Source organism: Microcaecilia unicolor, chromosome 2 (assembly GCF_901765095.1).
Source record: "Microcaecilia unicolor chromosome 2, aMicUni1.1, whole genome shotgun sequence".
NCBI lineage: Eukaryota > Metazoa > Chordata > Amphibia > Gymnophiona > Siphonopidae > Microcaecilia > Microcaecilia unicolor.
The window spans coordinates 510,874,057-510,895,540 of NC_044032.1; the positions used below are offsets into that span (position 1 = coordinate 510,874,057).

At 45.6% G+C, this 21,484-nt stretch overlaps 1 protein-coding gene across 1 annotated transcript in view; it reads right to left on the reverse strand.

Moving 5' to 3' along the window:
- The window catches only part of PROM1 (prominin 1), a 330,624-nt gene that overhangs the window by 48,008 nt on the left and 261,132 nt on the right, over positions 1 to 21,484 (reverse strand). Inside the window, exon 17 of the mRNA XM_030191212.1 lies at positions 6,410 to 6,502. Coding sequence (XP_030047072.1) covers positions 6,410 to 6,502 — 93 coding nt within the window. The remainder of the gene's footprint in view (positions 1 to 6,409; positions 6,503 to 21,484) is intronic.

A 21,484-nucleotide genomic window follows, 5' to 3' on the forward strand; every position in this document is an offset into this window, starting at 1 on the left:
AGATCTAATTTCTCCTTCCTTATTATCTGCTTCAGAGCATTCCCGACTAGCAGGAAGTACCAATGTAGTACTCAAAGAGGATGAGAAAATCACCAGGCTAACACCAAAACCCTAAAAGAGGCACCCTGCTTTGCCTGAATGTCCAGTCAGTAATGCTTCACAAAGGAATGAAGTGGCAACCAAGTTGCCGCTCTGCAAATATCCAGCAGAGGAATGAGAGAATGCTCAGCCCAAGAGGAGGCCTGTGCTCTCGTGGAGTGGAATTTTGCCGCTCTGCAAAAACCAGCGGAGGAATGAGAGAATGCTCAGCCCAAGAGGAGGCCTGAACTCTCGTGGAATGGGCTTTCAATGCCTCAGGCATCAGCCTGCAACTGAGCAAGTAAGCCAAAAAAATGGCCTCCTTAATCCAATGGACTATCAAGGCCTTAGATGCTGCCTCCCCCTTCCATGAACCACCAAATAACACAAAGAGGTGGTCAGTCTTCCGAAATGCCTCCATTCATTGTATATAACACCACACAGCCCTGCAGACATCAAGCAGAAAAATGGACTCAGGAGAATCCTTCCATGAAAAGGAAGGCAAAGAATTGAACTGAGGGGACATATGACTGAGGTCTACACGACAAAGCCTACAGCTCCAATATATGCCTAATCTAGGTCATAGCTACCAGAAACACCACCTTTAGAGAGAGAGATCTTTAAGGCATGCATGCTTCAGGGGCTCAAAGAGCATCTTAAACAAGGTCAATAATACCAAATTTCACAGAGGAATGACTTGCCGGAAAGGAGACCGCAAGCGCTTAACCCCCTGGAAAAAACCTGAAACGTCCAGATGCAGGGTAATCGACCAACCCTGAAGCAGACCCCGAAAGCAAGCAAGTACCACTAAATGTACGGGAAGCGAAGACAGGGCCAACCCTTTCTTCAAATCACATTGTAGAAAATCCAAGATCTGACTCAAGGAGGCCCGAAGAGGGTAACCTCCCTATCTTCACACCACACTTCGAAAATCCTCCAGACATGAACATAAGCTAAAGAGGTGGACAGCTTTCTAGAACTCAAAGTGTGAATGACACGTGGAGAATAACCCTGCTTCAGCAATCTCACCTGCTCAACAGTCAAGCTGTAAGCGAGAACGGAGCCTCTTCTGGTATCCGAAGTAGTAGATCATCTCACACAGGCAAGCCGAAACGAAGCACCCACTTGCAACCACACCAGATCTGTGTACCACGGACATCTTGGCCAGTCCGGAGCTATCAAAACTACCTGATTACCATGATCCTGAATCCTTTGGAGAACATGACCTATCAGAGGCCACGGAGGTAAAACGTACAACAGTCCCAGAAGCGGCCAAGACTGAACCAATGAATCCAAGCCAATCACCAACGACTCTCATTTCTGACTGAAAAACCTTTCAGCTTTTGTGTTTTCTGCCATGGCAACGAGAACCATTATCAGATGCCCCCCACTGATGGGCAATTAACTGAAAGGTGAAGGTTGACATGCACCACTTTCCCGGGTCCAGGAGATGTCGACTGAGATAGTCCACTTACATGTTGCTTGCTCCTGCAACATGAGCTTCAGAAAGGAACAGAAGATGCTGTTCTGCCCAGGACATAAGAATGGTGGTCTCCTGCACCAGAAGAGGGCTCTCGGTTGCCCCCCCCCTTATGACAATAGACATAAGTGACCGCACCAGTGTACCAGCGGTTGGAATGCCAGCAGCACTAGCCAAATTCCCCGCATCTCCAGATGGTTGATAGATCAGCGGGACTCCTCCACTCAGCAGCGCCCCTGAGCAACTCAACCCCGACAATGTGCTCCCCAACTGGAAAGGCTGGCATCTGTAGTCACCAGAATTCACTCTGGAGGATCCAGGGCCATGCCCCAAGTCACATGATTCCACTCCAGCCACCAGTGAAGACTGCAATGCACCAGTCACCGAAGCAAGAACCTGCAAGGGGGGGGGGGGGGTCTGACTGAGGAGACCAATGTGCTAACAGAGTTGACTGAAGAGGTTGAATGTGGGCTCTTGCCCATAGAACAACCTCTACGGTGGCTGCCATGGACCCTAACACCTGCCGCACCTCCCAGGCTGATGGACTGCCGCAGTCGAGATGACGACAAATCCTCGCCTCCGGTAGAAACGCTTTTCCTTCGCAAGTGTGGAAGCATACCCCCAAGTACTCCAATGACTGGCCTGGAGAATGAGAGCTCTTTCCCAGATTCACTATCCATCCAAGATGGTGGAGCAGGCGAATAACCCAGGATGTAACAGCCTGACTCTCCTAGAATAATTTCGCATGAATCAACCAGTTGTCCAGGTAAGGATGCAGTAAAATGCCCTCCTGCCCAAGATGAGCTGCCACCACTATCATCACCGTGGAAAAAGTCCTTGGAGCTGTAGCCAAACTGAAGGGCAATGCTCGGAATTGGTAGTGGCCACCCAGGAAAGCAAATAAATCTCTGATGTTCACGGTGAATGGGAATGTGGAGGAATGCCTCTGACAGATCCAGAGATGTCAAAAACTTCCCTCCGCACCACTTGATGACTGATCTGAGGGTTTCTATATGGAAGGACAAGATTTACAATGCCCGGTTCATCTGCTTGAGATCCAAAATTGGTCGAAGGAACCCTCTCTAAAATTTGAAACAAAATCTAGAGTATTGGGTATCATTTTAGATTCAAGATTGACATTTGAAAGTCAGGTCAGTAGACTGGTAAAAACATTTTTCTTATTTAAGAAGATTAAGAGTACGCTCCATATTGAGTCCGTCAAGTTTTAGAACAATAGCGCAAGAAATCTTGTTACCTTATTTGAACTACTGCAACTCTTTGTATTGATCAATGAATATACAGTTAAGGAAGTGGCTTCAATTATTGTTAAATACATCAGCAAGAGTAATTTTTAACCTAGGAAAATTTAATGAAGCCACTCCTCTTGAACAGGTTACACTGGCTTAAATTAGACTCTAGAATTTACTTTAAGATTGCTTATTTAGTACACAAAAGCTTTTATGGTTTAAATTCAGATCTGGGTGTCGCTGTAGAGAATACGCTGAAATCTTCTGCTCAGCATGTGGCGGCGGCCAAAAATGCAAACAGGACTTATTAGGAAAGGGAGGGGGAATAAGACCGAAAATACTATAATGCCTTTGTATCGCTCCATAGTGCATCTGCACCTTGAGTATTGCTTCATTTCTTTGAAGGTGTGAATAAACATGTGGCTAAAGGTCAGCTGGTTGATGTAGTGTATCTAGATTTTCAGAAAGCTTTGGCTGCCGTATCTCAAAAAAGATATAGCAGAATTAGAAAAGGTTCAAAGAAGAGTGACCAAAATGATAAAGGGGATGGAACTCCTCTCATATGAGAAAAGGCTAAAGAGGTTACGGCTCTTCAGCTTGGAAAAGAGACGGATGAGGGGAGATATGATTGAGGTCTACAAAATCCTGAGTGGTGGAGAACGAGTAAATTGATTTTTTACTCATTCCAAAAGTACAAAGACTAGGGGACATTCAAGGAAGTTACATAGAAATACTTTAAAAACAAATAGGAGGAAATATTTTTTCACTCAACAAATAGTTAAGCTCTGGAATTCTTTGTTGGAGGACGTGATGACAGCGATTAGTGTATCTGGGTTTAAAAAAGGTTTGGACAGATTCCTGGAGGAAAAGTCTATAGTCTGCTATTGATACAGACATGGGAGGTAACTGCTTGCCCTGGGATTTGTAGTATGGAGTGTTGCCACAATTTGGGTTTATGCCAGGTACTTGTGACCTGGCTTGGACACTGTTTGGAAAATAGGATACTGGGCTAGATGGACAATTGGTCTGACCAATATGGCTACTCTTATGTTCTTATGTAGGAAGCATCTGGACCTTGGACTCCCTCAGATTCTTAACCAACTTCTCTAATTTCCCCCCAAAAAAGCAACTTGCCCTTAAAGGGGAGCTGACTCACACACACCATGGACACCACCTCCACAGACCTATTCCAAAGCTGCATGAAATATCCCTCTCTGCCACAACTAGAGCCAGATTCTTTGCAGAGGCAAGGACTGAATGATATAAGACGTCTGCTCTGCTAAACAAGCTGTGCCCATCTCCAAACTGATGACATCTGAAGCCTGGGACGAACTGTCACCCAGAGAGTCTGGCAAACGCTTGGCTCACTGAAAACAAGTCCACTATAAATGGCTGCCTGCAATGCCAAGGCTGAGACGTCAAAGGATCTCTTCAAGAGAGCCTCCATCTTGCAATCCTGTGGGTCCTTAAGCACGGCCCCACCTTCCACTGGGACTGCCATCTTCTTGGTGACATCAGTAACCAGAGCATCCACATTTGGCATTTTAAAAGTCTACAGATCAGCCAGGGGAGCTGGTAAAGCCGAGCCAAGGCATCTGGGACTGTCATTCTGCTTCCATAAGCTCTCGCAAGTTCTCATTGTAGGGAAAGCTCTGGGGTGGCTGGTGAAGGCCCTTCAAAAGAAGGTCACTCTTCCTGGCTACAGGAGGCTGGTTCTCTGAGAGCTTAAGAACCTGCAATACCCCAGAGAGTAGTCCAGACAACAGTGGGTGCCGGAAAATTCTCACCAATGGATCCTCCCCAAGAGGAACCTCCAGAGACTCATCCAGAGGATCTGCATCCCAGGGATCTTCCTTGTCCAAGCAGTCTTCCACTAGCCAAGGAGAACACATCCTCCAGGTCCTCTCTGTAAGAAATCCATGGTCTCTTGGCTCCAGTGACTACCTCAGAACTCCATGGGGCCCCTTCTCCGAGGACCTAGAAAGAGGAGGAACCCCAGAAGACTCCACTGCCAAGCCCTCTTTAAGCAGAAGGCCTGGTGTAGTAAAAGCGAAAAGGGAACCAAAACCACCGAGTCATCATGCCTGGTGAGTACTGGCAGCTCCCCAGAAGAAGAGAGGCCTTCAGCCAATGACTCTAAAATGGCCTTCAGAGACACACAGCCCTGGAACAACCTCACAAGCAGCCCGAGGCACATTCTCTGAGCTGTCACCAGAGAGGCAGAATCTTTGACCACAGATTCCTCGGGGGTTGTCTCTTCACAAATATGGCAAAGGCCACTAATCGAGGAAACGGCACACTGAGCAGAAGCGTACCTTATCACCTTGAGCTGCTATTGCTGCCAACAGCCTCCTTGATGCCCAGCCACTAGCCTCCCACTGCGAAGAGCCAAAAATCCTGCCCTGTATGACCTGGAGCTGAACATCACTGTCCAGTAAATTTGACTTTTCTCTCTCTCTCTTTTTTTTTTTTTTAAATAGAATAGGTTGGTGCTCTGTACACCCTGAGGGCAGGCACTCAAGGAATTCGTCCCAGGCAGAGTGTGGGAGGAGGCCTAGGCACAAAATGCTCCGGGTGGGTGGGAGGATGGACCTGGGAGACCAGAGTGTAAACCCTGAGGTGCAGAAAACAATAGGCCAAGATCCCTTTCTTTTAAGGTTGTTCTCTCGACTTTGTCTTTTTTTTTGGTCAGAGAAAAGCACTGCGCTGTGCCCAATTCTACACCTTTTTTTTTTTTTTTAAACAGGGCCAATTAGGCGCACCCACAGGCAAAACCAATGAAATACGGCTGCACAGTACTGAAAAAATATTGAAAGTGTCAGGGTGGCAAAGGACCTTATACAGTGACACTAGTCAGTAGTATTGCTCTGCTGGTAGGAGTGCATATACCTACTCATCGGGAATGGTCTGGTGAAGATGATAAGGAAGCAATGCATCAGAAAGATATAACAGGATGAAAACATTCACATTTTCAACATTATTACAAAATGGTGTGGCTAATTTGTTAGCTCACATAGATACTGTGCCTAGACAAAAAGGTGGGAAAATTAGGTCCTTACCTTGGTAATTTTCTTTCCTTTAGTCATAGCAGATGTAGCCATTACGTATGGGTTGTGTCCATCAACCAGCAGGGGGAGATAGAGAGCACTCAACTTTTCACAGTGCCTCATGGCCAGCCAGCTCCACTGCCTCTTCAGTATTCTCTATCTCCCCAAGCAGGGTGGCTGCAGCTTCTTCGAGCTCCATCAAAAATCCATTGCATGCTAAAATTGACCCCTGGTCCCCAAGTATTAATGAAAGAGCCCAGGCTCTGCACACCAATTCTGCCTTTTTATAGGTTCTGTGGTTGGTTGCAGGGGGCTTTGCTATTGTGGGGTGGGTCTCTTAGTAATCACCTCACCCCTGTAAGATGGCTGGGCTAGAAGATTGCTAGAAAAAAATGCACTCACTACCCATGCACCACCCAGCCCTCTCGAACCTTCAGTCCTTCCTGTACAGATTAGATCAACCCAATTTATCTGCTCAGATTGCTGTTTATGGATATAATTGCACATTAGTACACCACAGTCTACATAATAGACTGACATTAAAAATCTATATTTACCATGCCTTGCTCCAGTGGAAGAACAAGTTGAAGGTGTATCAGTCGAATACTATTTGCGTGTCCTTTTAAAGTATTTTCTAGTGCTCCTTTTGGCTGAAAAGCAAAAGAATGTATTTTATTGTATATTGCAAAATTGTTAACTGTATGGAAAGGAACATAAAAGCTAAGTATTTACTTATTATCACTGTTTTAGATTTGATTACACATCTTTTGAAATCCGAACTCAAAATAAGTTACTACTACTACTACTTATCATTTCTATAGCACTACTGGACGTACGCAGCGCTGTACACTTGAACATGAAGAGACAGTCCCTGCTCGACAGAGCTTACAATCTAATTAGGACAGACAAACAGGACAAACAAAAGATAAGGGAATATTAAAGTGAGGATGACAAAATAAGGGTTCTGAACAAGTGAACAAGGGTTTGGAGTTAAAAGCAGCATCAAAAAGGTGGGCTTTTAGCTTAGATTTGAAGACGGTCAGAGATGGAGCTTGACGTACCCGCTCAGGAAGTCTATTCCAGGCATATGGTGCAGCAAGATAAAAGGAACGGAGTCTGGAGTTAGCAGTGGAGGAGAAGGGTGCAGAAAAGAGAGATTTACCCAAATGAACAGAGTTCCCGGGGAGGAATGTAGGGAGAGATGAGAGTGGAGAGGTACTGAGGAGCTGCAGAGTGAATGCACTTATAGGTCAATAAGAGGAGTTTGAACTGTATGCGGAAACGGATAGGAGGCCAGTGAAGTGACTTGAGGAGAGGGCTAATATGAGCATAACGACCCTGGTGGAATATTAGTCGTGCAGCAGAATTTTGAACAGATTGAAGAGGAGAGAGATGGCTAAGTGGGAGACCTGTGAGAAGCAAGTTGCAAAAGTCTAAGCGAGAGGTGAAAAGAGCGTGGATGAGGGTTCTGGTAGTGTGCTCAGAAAGGAAAGGGCGAATTTTGCTGATATTATAGAGAAAGAAACGGCAGGTTTTAGCAGTCTGTTGAATATGTGCAGAGAAGGAGAGGGAGGAGTCGAAGATGACCCCAAGGTTACGAGCTGATGAGACAGGAAGGATGAGAGAGTTATCCACAGAAATAGAGAATGGGGGAGGAGGAGAGTTTGGTTTAGGGGGAAATATAAGAAGCTCAGTCTTGGTCATGTTTAGTTTCAGATGGCGCTGAGACATCCAGGCAGCAATGTCAGACAGGCAGGCTGATACTTTGGCCTGGATTTCGGCTGAGATTTCTGGTGTGGAGAGGTAGATCTGGGAGCTATCAGTGTAAAGATGATACTGAAAATTATGGGATAAGATCAGAGTATCAAGGGAAGAAGTATAGATGGAGAAGAGAAGAGGTCCCAGGATAGATCCCTGAGGTACACCAACTGACAGTGGGATAGAAGTAGAAGAGGATCCACTAGAGTATACACTAAAGGTACGCTAGGAGAGATAAGAAGAAAACCAGGAAAGAACAGAGCCCTGAAATCCAAGTGAGGACAGCATATCAAGGAGTAGGCTGTGATCAACAGTGTCAAAAGCAGCAGATAGATCGCGAAGGATGAGGATAGAATAGAGACCTTTGGATTTGGCCAGGAACAGATCATCGGAGACTTTAGCAAGCGTTGTTTCAGTTGAATGAAGGGGGCGAAAGCCAGATTGAAGTGGATCAAGAATAGCTTGACATGAAAGAAACTCCAGGCAACAGCAGTGAACAGCACGTTCAAGTATCTTGGATAGGAAAGGGAGGAGGGAGATGGGGCGATGGTTGGAAGGACAGGTAGGGTCCAATGAAGGTTTTTTAAGGAGTGGTGTGACCAGTGGTGTGCTTGTAAATTTTTAACAACAGGCTCTCTCCCTGGTCCACCTCGGTGCCCCCCCCCCCCCATCTACCTCGGCGCCCCCCACCCACCTCTGCACGCCCCCCCCCCAAAAAAAAATTTGCTGCACTGGCTATACCCCGGGGGGGGGGGGGGGGGGGGCCGCCAACACATTACTCTCTCCAGGAAAAAAAAATTAAATTATCTCAGGTTCCAATCTAATTCATGTTTAATATGGGATAAAATGCCATAAATAAGTAAATAAATATAAACGTTTAATGTTCAGCACCTGATTCTCAAAGTGGACATATTCCAAACACTATAATGAAAATAAAATTATTTTTTTTCTACCTTTGTTGTCTGGTGACTTTGTTTCTCTGATCATGCTGGTCCAGTATCTGATTCTGCTGCTCTCTATCTGTTCCCTTGACTCCGTTTCCAGGGCTTCCTTTCCATTTATTTCTTTTCTTTCCTCCTTTCTTCTTCATTTCTGGTCCTCCGCATACTTGACTGTACAGTGGATCCAGCTTCTGCCTATTTTCTCCATCCATGTGCAGTTTCTCTCCTCACTTCCTTTTCCCTCATCTAATCTCCTTCCTCTATCTTCCCTCCATGTCCAGCATTTCTTCTCTCTCCCTTCCCTCCCCTCCATCCATGTCCAGAATTTCTCTTGCTCTGCCCTCCATCCATGTCCTGAAACTCTCCTCTCTCCCCTGCCCCTCTCTATCCATCCATACCCAGCAATTCTCTTCTCTCCCCTCCCCCCCTACCCACCCATGCCCAGCAGGTCTCTCCCCTGCCCCTCTCTACCCACCCATGCCCAGCAAGTCTCTCCCCTGCCCCCCTCTACGCACCCATGCCCAGCAAGTCTCTCCCCTGCCCCCCTCTACGCACCCATGCTCAGCAAGTCTCTCCCCTGCCCCCCTCTACGCACCCATGCCCAGCAAGTCTCTCCCCTGCCCCCCTCTACCCATCCATTCCCAGCAAGCCTCTCCACTGCCCCCTTCTACCCACCCATGCCCAGCAGGTCTCTCCCCTGCCCCCCTCTACCCACCCATGCTCAGCAAGTCTCTCTCCTGCCCCCCTCTACGCACCCATGCTCAGTAAGCCTCTCCCCTGCCCCCTCTACCCACCCATACCCAGCAGGTCTCTCCCCTGCCCCCCTCTACCCATTCAGCGATTCTCCTCCCTCCCCTGCCGCTCCGAAGCATGTCCAAAGATGTCCTTCGCTCCCACCCTCCCCTCCCACTCCCCTCCGTCTTTTTTAAATTACCTCCGTCGAAGCGCGCGCCATTTAAAGCCCTGCTGTGTGCTGGCCATCTCCAGGCTTCCCCTGCTTGCTTCGGATGATGTTCGTGCCTTAGTCCCGCCTTCGCGAAAAAAGGAAATGACGTCAGAATGAAGGCGGGACTAAGGCACGAACATCATCCAAGCAAGCCTGGAGACAGCCAGCACGCAGCAGGGCTTTAAATGGTGCGCGCTTCGACGGAGGTAATTAAAAAAAGACGGAGGGGAGGGGAGCGGGAGGGGAGGGTGGGAGCGAAGGACATGGTTGGATATGCTTCGGAGCGGCAGGGGAGGTAAGCATGGCCTGTGATGGCGCCCTCCTGCCATGCTTACCTCCCGCAATGGAGCCGGCTCGCCCCCAACAACAACCGGCTCGCAAGAGCTGTCAAAATTTAACAAGCGGCTCTTGCGAGCCGGTGCGAGCCGGCTCCAGCACACCACTGGGTGTGACTATGGCATGTTTGAAGGCATCAGGAACGGTCGCAGTTGACAGTGAAAGATTGAGGATATGACAGATAAACGGGATGACAGTAGGAGAGATAGTGTTAAGTAGATGGGTGGGAATAGGATCAGAGGAACAGGTAGTTAGTTTTGAGGAGGAAAGAAGATGTGTAGTTTCCTCTTCAGTGATTTCAGAAAAGGAAGAAAAGGAGGCAGGGGTTGGAAGGTTGAGAGACTGGACTAAGGGAAGGAGAGGTGGAGGTGACCTGGTTGAGAATTCAAGTTTAATCTTGTGAACCTTATCATGAAAGAACTCAGCCAGAGTCTGAGGGGAAAGTGAAGAGGGGGTTGGAGGTGAAGGCACTTTGAGGAGAGAGTTCAATGTGGCAAAGAGACGACGAGGGTTTGAGCCACGAGAATTAGTCAACTGGATGTAATAGTCCTGTTTGGCAAGTAAAAGAGCAGACTGGAAGGAGGTCAGCAAGAATTTGAAATGTATGAAGTCAGCATGGGCACGGGATTTCAGCCAAAGGTGTTCGGCAGAGCGGGCACAGGAACGTAGGTAGTGGATTCTAGAGGTCAGCCAAGGTTGGGGTTTGGTACGTTTTACAGAACGGGGAATGAGAGGAGCGAGAGTATCCAGAGCAGAGGAGAGTATAGTATTATAGGAAGAGACAGCCTCATTGACAGACTTGGATAATATAGTGGTAGAGAAGAGATTTGAAATATTGGAGGACAGAGTAGAAGGGTCAATAGCCTGAAGATTCCTAAATGTATTGGTTAAGATTGGACGGGCACTGGGGAGGAGGGTGTTTAAGTGTGAAAGTTATCAGATGATGGTCAGAGAGGGGAAGAGTTGAGGCACAGCAACTGGAGAGTGAGCAGTTTGAGGAGAGGATAAGATCAAGACAGTGGCCGTTCTGGTGAGTGGGGGCAGTGGAGTACAGTTGAAGATTGAAAGAGGATGTTAAAGCAAGAAACTGCGAAGCATAAGAGTCAGATGGATCATTAGCATGAATGTTAAAATCCCCAAGAATGAGGGAAGGAGATGAAGGTTCAAGAAAGAAGGAAAGCCAAGCATCAAAATCAGTGAGAAAGGAAGAAAGGGACTTATCAGGGGGTCGATAAATGACTGCTACTCGGAGAGGCAGAGGAGCAAATAGATGGATGGAGTGGACTTCGAAGGAAGAAAAACAGTGAGACTGAGGTAGAAGAAGAGGTTGAAATCTACAAGAGGGTGAAAGTAGTAGCCCGACACCACCTCTGCGGCCAACTGGGCAAGGCATAGGGCTGCAACTGAAGCAGAGTCTTCAGGGTAAAGCCAAGTTTCACTTAGGGCAAGCAGATGGACAGTATGAGAGATAAAGAGGCCATGGATGTAGGAAGGTTTGTTACAGACAGAGTGGGCATTCCACAGAGCGCAAGAGAAAGGCAGGGAAGGAGCGGGGAGGAGAGGAACAGAAATTAGATTGGAGATATCATGGTGTGACCTGCACAAATAGGATGAGAGCTGATGTCGAGGACCAGGATTGGGATTAATGTCCCCAGCGGAGAGCAGGAGAAGGAGTAAGAGAGTATGGAGATGAGTAGGAGAGGTATGATGACAGCGACGAAGGCGAGATGTACTCAGATAGAAAGGAGATGGATGAATAGAAGGAAGGAAATGTTTAAGGTTGAGAGCTGAGAAAAAGGAAGAGGAAAAAAGAGATGGTGAGATGATGAATACAGATGGTAGACAATGTGTTCCTGGAGTGTACAGTGTTCCTGGAGTGTACAGTGGTTTAAGATGGAGAAACAAATTAGGAAGAGACAGTGCCAAGAAGAAAAAGTGTACTGGAGCCACAAGTAGTAACTGGAAGAAAAATAGATGTAAAGAGAAAAATGCCCCATGCGCCATTAGGCGCGCGGCACCTAGAGCGGAGGCCCTGAGTGGATCGGAGTGGACCTGGGAGTCACCCCAGAGAAGGCTGAAAAGGATATGCAGATGAGCTGCAAGTCCTCCACAGCACCTGAAAGGCAGCCGGCGGTAGAGCTGGGCACCTCTCAGCTGAGGAAAGGCTTACCAGGGGTTAGGCCGAAGCCAGCATTCCTCCCCCTGAGGGTCGCCTGATCCTAGCCAAAAAGCACCTGGAAACCCTGGGCACTTGGAGCGAGGACCCTGGGAAGATCGGGGTGAACCAAGGAGTCACCCCGGATACAGCTGTGAGGAAATGCAGAAGGGCTGCAAGTTATGATCAAAGCACTGCAGTTATTTCCCTATACCCAGGGAGCTTGCAATCTAAGTTTGTACCTGAAGCAATAGAGAGTGTAGTGACTTGTCCAAGGCTACAAGAAGCATCAGTAGGGAAAGTGGGCATAAACCCTGCCTGCTGCACTAACAATCAGACTATTCCACTGCAAGCAAAACAAAATAAATTAACACAGCTATATTTAATATCTGCATATCTTGGCTTTTTGTTCATTCTTTGCATATTAAGATGAAGTTGTTTCTACAGACATGTACAAGTATGAGAATCCCACAAATGGTATTCAAATATCTGTTAAAAAGTGTGTATATATAAATGCATCCTTTTAATATGCTCCTAGTCATGATGAGGGAAAACTGAACAGGTATTAGAGAAAGGATTTTTAAAAGACTTCTATCATGAAAAGAATGAAAAACATCTCATAATATGACACAAAAGTACAGTTACTTTATCAATATTGTTATATTTACCAGTATGCAGCAAAAAATATAATCAGAGCAGCCAATAACCAGAACAAAAGCATGCATAAAAAGAAACTGAAATCCATTCTAATAGGACATAAAAGCAGCTCTGGTAATTGAAAGTCAAGTTCTGTGGAAATGTGGAGGGGCATTTTCGATATGATGTCCAAATGATGAAATAAACATTAACAGCAGAGTTCTCCAACCTCGGTCCTCGAGAACCACAATCCAATCAGGTTTTCAGTATTTCCCCAATGAATATGCATGAGATCTATTTGCATGCCCTGCCTCCACTGTATGCTAACTCCACTGTATGCTAATAGATCTCATGCATATTCATTGGGGAAATACTGTAAACCTGACCTGGCAGGACTGAGGTTGGACACCCTTGGTTTACAGGAAAACATTTAAAAAACGAGAGTCCATAATGGAAGAAATAAACATGTTCTGATTTTCGAAATTACACACAGAAAAATGTTTAGAAAGAACGCAGTATACAAAGGGAGTGGGAACTTAGGAAGGCTAGACAAACCTAAGGATAAAATAAAAACAATATTTATTATTCTGGTGTATATATAAATAGGATAAAAATTACATACAATCCAAAATATGTAAAAAGAATAAAATGATATTAATACAGTATTACACATGTAAAATCAATGCTCTAGACTCAACATGGCACCGTGTTTCGGCATATAACGTGCCTGCTTCAGCAGTCTGGCAAAGGGTAGTAAATGTCAAATAATAATGCCAGGTGAAAAATAAAAATGGTCTTTAAAAAGACTGTGCATACAGGAACTGATGCACTGTGTGATCACCGAGGACAACAAGATGAAAAAGGTACTCAAAAGGAGTTAGATTTACACTTTTCTGTCCCTCATATATAGTATAACATAATAATAGACCCTTTGTCTGGCGGCAGCAGTCTATAATCGCTTATCTTTAACTGGTTAGTTTTGCGCTTTTATATTTACTCCCCTTATACACAGTAGATAGATACTATAGTCACTAAGCAAGCCTTATTAGTAGCATATATCTTTCATTGTTTCTAGTATTCTTTGTTTTGTCATCACCAGTGCTTTTTTTGTAGAAAAAAAGGTGCCGGTACTCATTATGGGCGGGGTCACCACATATGGCTCCACCCCTATGATAGCCACACCCACATTAACCACACCCCCTATACCAGCCATGGCGCATATAAACAGACATCATTGAAAATATTATAGTACTATAGGAGAAAAAAATAACGTAATTTTTTTCATTATAAATAATCACTGTAAGCTCTTACAGCTCCAGTATACCCAGTGCAAAATAAGACAGCCAATGTAAATTCTCATATTGGACATATTACAAACACTAAAATGAAAATAAAATGATTTTTTTCTACCTTTGTTGTCTGGTGACTGTTTTTCTTTCCATATTGGTCCCAGTCTGTGATTCTGCTTTCCTTTGTTTTCGCTTAACTCTTCTGTGCCATTTGTCATTTTTGTCTCCTTTTTCTTTGCTTTCTTCAATATTTTTCAGGCTCTCTCTCTGTCCAGATTTAATTCATTCTTACTATCCATTCTTTAATTTCCTTCATCTACCTGTGGCTTTTCATCTTTTCCTCACCCTTGTTCTCCCCATGCCCTTCCTCTTATTCTCCAGTCTTTCTCTATTCCCCTTTTCCATCCAGCAGCTCTGCTTTCTCTCCCCATCCTTCCAGTGTCTCCCCTATTTCTTTCTGCATTCTTCCATCCAGCGTCTTCCCTCTTTCTCTCCCTATCCTTCCGTTTTCCCTCTCTCTCTCCCCATCCTTCCATCTGTTTTTCCCTCTCTCTGTCCCCATCCTTCCATCTGTTTTCCCTCTCTCTTTCCCCCATCCTTCCATCTGTTTTTCCCCTCTCTCCCCAATCCTTCCATCTGTTTTCCCCTCTCCCCAATCCTTCCATCTATTTTCCCCTCTCTCCCCAATCCTTCCATCTGTTTTTCCCTCTCTCTCTCCCCATCCTTCCATCTGTTTTCCCCTCTCTCTTCCCAATCCTTCCCTCTGTTGTTTTCCCTCTTTCTCTCTCTCCCCAATCCTTCCCTCTGTTGTTTTCCCTCTTTCTCTCTCTCCCCAATCCTTCCATCTGTTTTTCCCCTCTCTCCCCAATCCTTCCATCTGTTTTCCCCTCTCTCCCCAATCCTTTCATCTGTTTTTCCCTCTCTCTCCCCATCCTTCCATCTGTTTTCCCCTCTCTCTCCCCAATCCTTCCCTCTGTTGTTTTCCCTCTTTCTCTCTCTCCCCAATCCTTCCCTGTTGTTTTCCCTCTTTCTCTCTCTCCCCAATCCTTCCATCTGTTTTTCCCCTCTCTCCCCAATCCTTCCATCTGTTTTTCCTCTCTCCCCAATCCTTCCATCTGTTTTTCCCTCTCTCTCCCCATCCTTCCATCTGTTTTCCCCTCTCTCTCCCCAATCCTTCCCTCTGTTGGTTCCCTCTCTCTCTCTCTCTCTCTCTCCCCAATCCTTTCCTCTGTTGTTTTCCCTCTTTCTCTCTCCCCAATCCTTCCCTCTGTTGGTTTCCCTCTTTCTCTCTCTCCCCAATCCTTCCCTCTGTTGGTTTCCCTCTTTCTCTCTCTCCCCAATCCTTCCCTCTGTTGGTTTCCCTCTTTCTCTCTCTCCCCAATCCTTCCCTCTGTTGTTTTCCCTCTTTCTCTCTCCCCAATCCTTCCCTCTGTTGTTTTCCCTCTTTCTCTCTCTCCCCAATCCTTCCATCTGTTTTTCCCCTCTCTCCCCAATCCTTCCATCTGTTTTTCCCTCTCTCTCCCCATCCTTCCATCTGTTTTTCCCTCTCTCTCCCCATCCTTCCATCTGTTTTTCCCCTCTCTCCCCAATCCTTCCATCTGTTTTTCCTCTCTCTCCCCAATCCTTCCATCTGTTTTTCCCCTCTCTCCCCAATCCTTCCATCTGTTTTCCCCTCTCTCTCCCCATCCTTCCATGTTTTCCCCTCTCTCTCCCCAATCCTTCCCTCTGTTGTTTTCCCTCTTTCTCTCTCTCCCCAATCCTTCCCTGTTGTTTTCCCTCTTTCTCTCTCTCCCCAATCCTTCCATCTGTTTTTCCCCTCTCTCCCCAATCCTTCCATCTGTTTTTCCTCTCTCCCCAATCCTTCCATCTGTTTTTTCCCTCTCTCTCCCCATCCTTCCATCTGTTTTCCCCTCTCTCTCCCCAATCCTTCCCTCTGTTGGTTCCCTCTCTCTCTCTCTCTCTCTCTCCCCAATCCTTTCCTCTGTTGTTTTCCCTCTTTCTCTCTCCCCAATCCTTCCCTCTGTTGGTTTCCCTCTTTCTCTCTCTCCCCAATCCTTCCCTCTGTTGGTTTCCCTCTTTCTCTCTCTCCCCAATCCTTCCCTCTGTTGGTTTCCCTCTTTCTCTCTCTCTCCCCAATCCTTCCATCTGTTTTTCCCCTCTCTCCCCAATCCTTCCATCTGTTTTCCCCTCTCTCCCCAATCCTTTCATCTGTTTTTTCCCTCTCTCTCCCCATCCTTCCATCTGTTTTCCCCTCTCTCTCCCCAATCCTTCCCTCTGTTGTTTTCCCTCTTTCTCTCTCTCCCCAATCCTTCCCTGTTGTTTTCCCTCTTTCTCTCTCTCCCCAATCCTTCCATCTGTTTTTCCCCTCTCTCCCCAATCCTTCCATCTGTTTTTCCTCTCTCCCCAATCCTTCCATCTGTTTTTCCCTCTCTCTCCCCATCCTTCCATCTGTTTTCCCCTCTCTCTCCCCAATCCTTCCCTCTGTTGGTTCCCTCTCTCTCTCTCTCTCTCTCTCCCCAATCCTTTCCTCTGTTGTTTTCCCTCTTTCTCTCTCCCCAATCCTTCCCTCTGTTGGTTTCCCTCTTTCTCTCTCTCCCCAATCCTTCCCTCTGTTGGTTTCCCTCTTTCTCTCTCTCCCCAATCCTTCCCTCTGTTGGTTTCCCTCTTTCTCTCTCTCCCCAATCCTTCCCTCTGTTGTTTTCCCTCTTTCTCTCTCCCCAATCCTTCCCTCTGTTGTTTTCCCTCTTTCTCTCTCTCCCCAATCCTTCCATCTGTTTTTCCCCTCTCTCCCCAATCCTTCCATCTGTTTTTCCCTCTCTCTCCCCATCCTTCCATCTGTTTTTCCCTCTCTCTCCCCATCCTTCCATCTGTTTTTTCCCCTCTCTCCCCAATCCTTCCATCTGTTTTTCCTCTCTCTCCCCAATCCTTCCATCTGTTTTTCCCCTCTCTCCCCAATCCTTCCATCTGTTTTCCCCTCTCTCTCCCCATCCTTCCATGTTTTCCCCTCTCTCTCCCCAATCCTTCCCTCTGTTGTTTTCCCTCTTTCTCTCTCTCCCCAATCCTTCCCTCTGTTGTTTTTCCTCTCTCTCTCTCCCCAATCCATCTGTTTTTCCCCTCTCTCCCCAATCCTTCCATCTGTTTTCCCCTCTCTCCCCAATCCTTCCATCTGTTTTTCCCTCTCTCTCCCCATCCTTCCATCTGTTTTCCCCTCTCTCTCCCCAATCCTTCCCTCTGTTGTTTTCCCTCTTTCTCTCTCTCCCCAATCCTTCCCTCTGTTGTTTTCCCTCTTTCTCTCTCTCCCCAATCCTTCCATCTGTTTTTCCCTCTCTCCCCAATCCTTCCATCTGTTTTTCCCCTCTCTCTCCCCATCCTTCCATCTATTTTTCCCTCTCTCTCCCCATCCTTCCATCTATTTTTCCTCTCTCCCTCCCCATCCTTCCATCTGTTTTCCCCTCTCTCTCCCCAATCCTTCCCTCTGTTGTTTTCCCTCTTTCTCTCTCTCCCCAATCCTTCCCTCTGTTGGTTTCCCTCTTTCTCTCTCTCCCCAATCCTTCCCTCTGTTGGTTTCCCTCTCCCTGCCAAGTTTCCCCGCGAACGGCGCGAAGTCGCGACGCACGCGGCACCAGCCCCTATTTCTGGCCGCTGCTGCTTCTCCTGTTGAGCAGCAGCGGCCGCTACACAAAGAAAAAGAAGATTAAAAAAAAATTGAAACCTGGCTGAAACACGGCACCCCGGCACTGTAGACAGCCATTAGGCATTGGCTGTTGCCCCGCAGCCGCTCCTCCTCTTGCCTCTACGTCACTGCCCCTGGAGGAAGACCCCGGAGGAGCGCAGTGACGTAGAGGCAAGAGGAGGAGCGGCTGCGGGGCAACAGCCAATGCCTAATGGCTGTCTACAGTGCCGGGGTGCCGCGTTTCAGCCAGGTTTGAAGTTTTTAAAAAAATCTTTTTCTTTGTGTAGCGGCCGCTGCTGCTCAACAGGAGAAGCAGCAGTGGCCGGAAATGGGGGCTGGCACTGCGTGCGGGACATGGACTCACGGGGCGGGGAAGCAAAAAAAAAAAGGTGCCGGTACGCCGTACCGTTGCGTACCGGCACAAAAAAAGCACTGGTCATCACTATCAGTCACGCAGGTTTAGTGATTTTACCATTTATAGATGCTTATGTATTTTATTGTGTTCCCTATCTTTTACAGTTTTGCTTATTTTTACCACTGCTCATCATCGGAGCAGTTCATTTAAGGCACTCTGTATTACACCTTTGAGTTCTAAGGTGAGCTCTTTCTTTTTTGAATTTTTGAATAATGGGACATGTTCTTGATGACGTCTGACATAATCAGGTTTAATCATGAAGTTATGATTATCGATGTTTTATCATACATGGTCTCTATTATCACAAGTTGTTTGAATCACACTGTCATTTTACTGTTTTTTTTATTCATCCTCATTTTAGAGGCCGTTTCATATTGTCTGCTACTTCTATTTTATTTATCACAGTCTAGCAGAGATATATATATTACATATTATTTATGACAAATGTACAGTCTGAGTTGTATTGCTTTTTATCTAGTTGGCACTGAGAACTTTTAATGCATTAGACTTATTATATATGATTTTATTGTATTATACTGTTTTATGTATCCTCATGTGAATTCTTTTATGGAGATTTTTTATTTGTATTTGATTTTATTATAGTAAATTTTATATGACCCCTGAGGCAGGCGGGCTCCTCTGCAGAAATACGGCCCGTGTTGGGTCTTTTTCTGGTGCCTAATAAAGAACACTCTTGACCATACTCCCTGTTAAAAGTTCTTGTGTTTGCCCTTGGTATTATTTGGAATGCCAATAAGAGTTCATACAGTCCTTCTATTTTTATGTTTTTAGTTCTTTTATTTATTAAGTTATATGGTTTGTGTTCAATTTTAGACTCCTGATACAAGCCCATCTGGCCAAAACATGGCCCATGTCGAGTCTTGGATGCTAATAAACAGTTGATAGTTTTCTTCGTCTAGATAGTTTTTTCAGTCACCTTCGCTGTGTGTGTGTTTGGATTGACTGCGAGGGTTTGTTCTTCTGTTACATGTCAGTATATAACAATGCAACACTGGTATTTTTGACACAATTATGGAGGCAGTGTGAGATGCCGTGTATAATTAGGAACTGAGTGGTAATATTATTGTTTGAATTAAAACACATATTTTTTGTAGGTGTGATATGTGCCATACTATATCAATCCCTTGAAATAGTTGAATGATTGATTAAACTTGGAAAAAATTCTCATGTTCACATGGAAATTGGAGATGAACTTTAATTAAATTTTGTGCACGTTCATGATTATTTTTGGATGGATTGACAGTATTTTTTTTTTGAGTTTTTGGATTTTGTAGCATTGGAAAATACTAGGCCTAGGGGGCATGGAATGAAGCTACAAAGTAGTAAATTTACAATGAATCAGAGAAAATATTTCTTCACTCAATGTGTAATTATACTCTGGAATTCATGGCCAGAGAATGTGGTAAAGATGGTTAGCTAAGTGAGGTTTAAAAAAAGTTTGGACGGCTTCCTAAAGGAAATGTCCATATACCATTATTAAAATGGACTTGGGGAAAATCCACTGCTTATTTCTGGGATAAGCAGCATAAAATGTATTGTACTTTTTTGCGATCTTGGCAGGTATTTGTGACCTGGATTGGCCACTGTTGGAAACAGGATGCTGGGCTTGACGGACCTTTGGTCTGTTCCAGTATGGCAATACTTATGTACTTAGGGGCCCCTTTATTAAGCTGCGTAAGCATCTACACGTGCCCAACGCATGCCAAAATGGAGTTACCGCTAGACTACCACGTGGCCTTTGTTGTAATTTCATTTTTGGCTCGCATCCGATAGGCGCATCTGAAAAATATATTTTATTTTCGGGTGTGTGTAACGGACATGCGCCAAAGGGCATTTGACACATGTATGTCATTACAGGCAAAGTTACTGCATGAGTCTTTACCCCCAGATCAACGGTTGGCAGTAAGGTCTCAGACCCAAAATGGACACACGGCAATTTTCTTTTTTGACGAACATCCATTTTCAGCAAAAAAAGGCCTTCTTTACAGGCACGCTAAAAAATGGATTGGCCTGCGCTCAAAACCTGCGCCTACACTACTGCAAGCCATTTTTCAGTGCGCCTTTGTAAAAGGACCCCTTATGTATTTAGCAGTGTGCAATGATTAAAAAGAAAGCCTTTTCCGTGAAGATTTAAAAGCACATCATCACATCCATCTATCTCCTGGGGCACTTGGCCTTTCCTCAGCTTCTTGACACCATGCTGGCATGGAGGAAACTCTGTGTACCTCTGAAGATTCAGGAAACAAGAGTGTTTGTGCCCTGGGCTGTATGGTGCTGAGTTCAGTGTTTTTACATTAGAAAGGTACTGCTTCTAGGAGCAGGAACTGCAGAGGCTGGGTCATCTGATGTTACTGTGGGGGGGGGGGGGGGGGGGATGAATCCTCCTTGAGTTCTAGAAGCTGGAAGCAATTCATATTTTAGCAGAAATCTGCAACAATGGACTGGGTCAGGTGCCATGTGGAATACCTTTGGTTTGATACCTGTGTAGAGCCTCCTGCTCCCTGGGTTGACTGGGAATGTTATTCAGGTAATATTTAGAGTGGTCATTGTTTAGTCCTTTGATTACCTGCTGTCCAGCTGAGAAAGCCTAACAGGTCATGCAGCCAACTAGTATCACTGACAGAACTATAGGAGCAGGTCTCTCTACATAGGTGAAACTTTAGTGAGGATAAATAAAACTTGCTGCTCCGAGTCTAAACAGAATCACAGAATTATTTTGTAATTTGATGTAAGGAGATATTGGCAGGATGCCTTCCTGGACATATTCTCCCTTTCCTCCCTCCAGAGGAAATTGGAGAGTCATGGGATAGGAGGTAGTGTTCTATCATGGATTAGAAACTGGTTAAAAGATAGAAAACAGAGTGTAGGGTTTAAATGGTCAGTATTCTCAATGGTGAAGGGTAGTTCGTTGGGTTCTCCAGGGGTCTGTGCTGGGACCACTGCTTTTTAACATATTTATAAATGAGCTAGAGATGGGAGTAACTAGTGAGGTAATTAAATTTGCTGATGACACAAAGTTATTCAAAGTCGTTAAATTGCGGGAGGATTGTGAAAAAATACAAGAGGACCTTACGAGACTGGGAGACTAGGTGTCTAAATGGCAGATGACGTTTAATGTGAGCAAGTGCAAAGTGATGCATGTGGGAAAGAGGAACCCGAATTATAGCTACGTCATGCAAGGTTCCACGTTAGGAGTCACGGACCAAGAAAGGTATCTAGTTGTTGTCGATGATACGTTGAAACCTTCTGCTCAGTGTGCTGCTGCAGCTAAGAAAGCAAATATAATGTTAGGTATTATTAGGAAAGGAATGGAAAACAAAAATGAGGATATTATAATGCCTTTGTATCGCTCCATGGTGAGACCGCACCTCGAAAATATATTGTGTTCAATTCTGGTCGCCACATCTCAAAAAAGATATAGTGGAATTAGAAAAGGTGCAGAGAAGGGCGACGAAAATGATA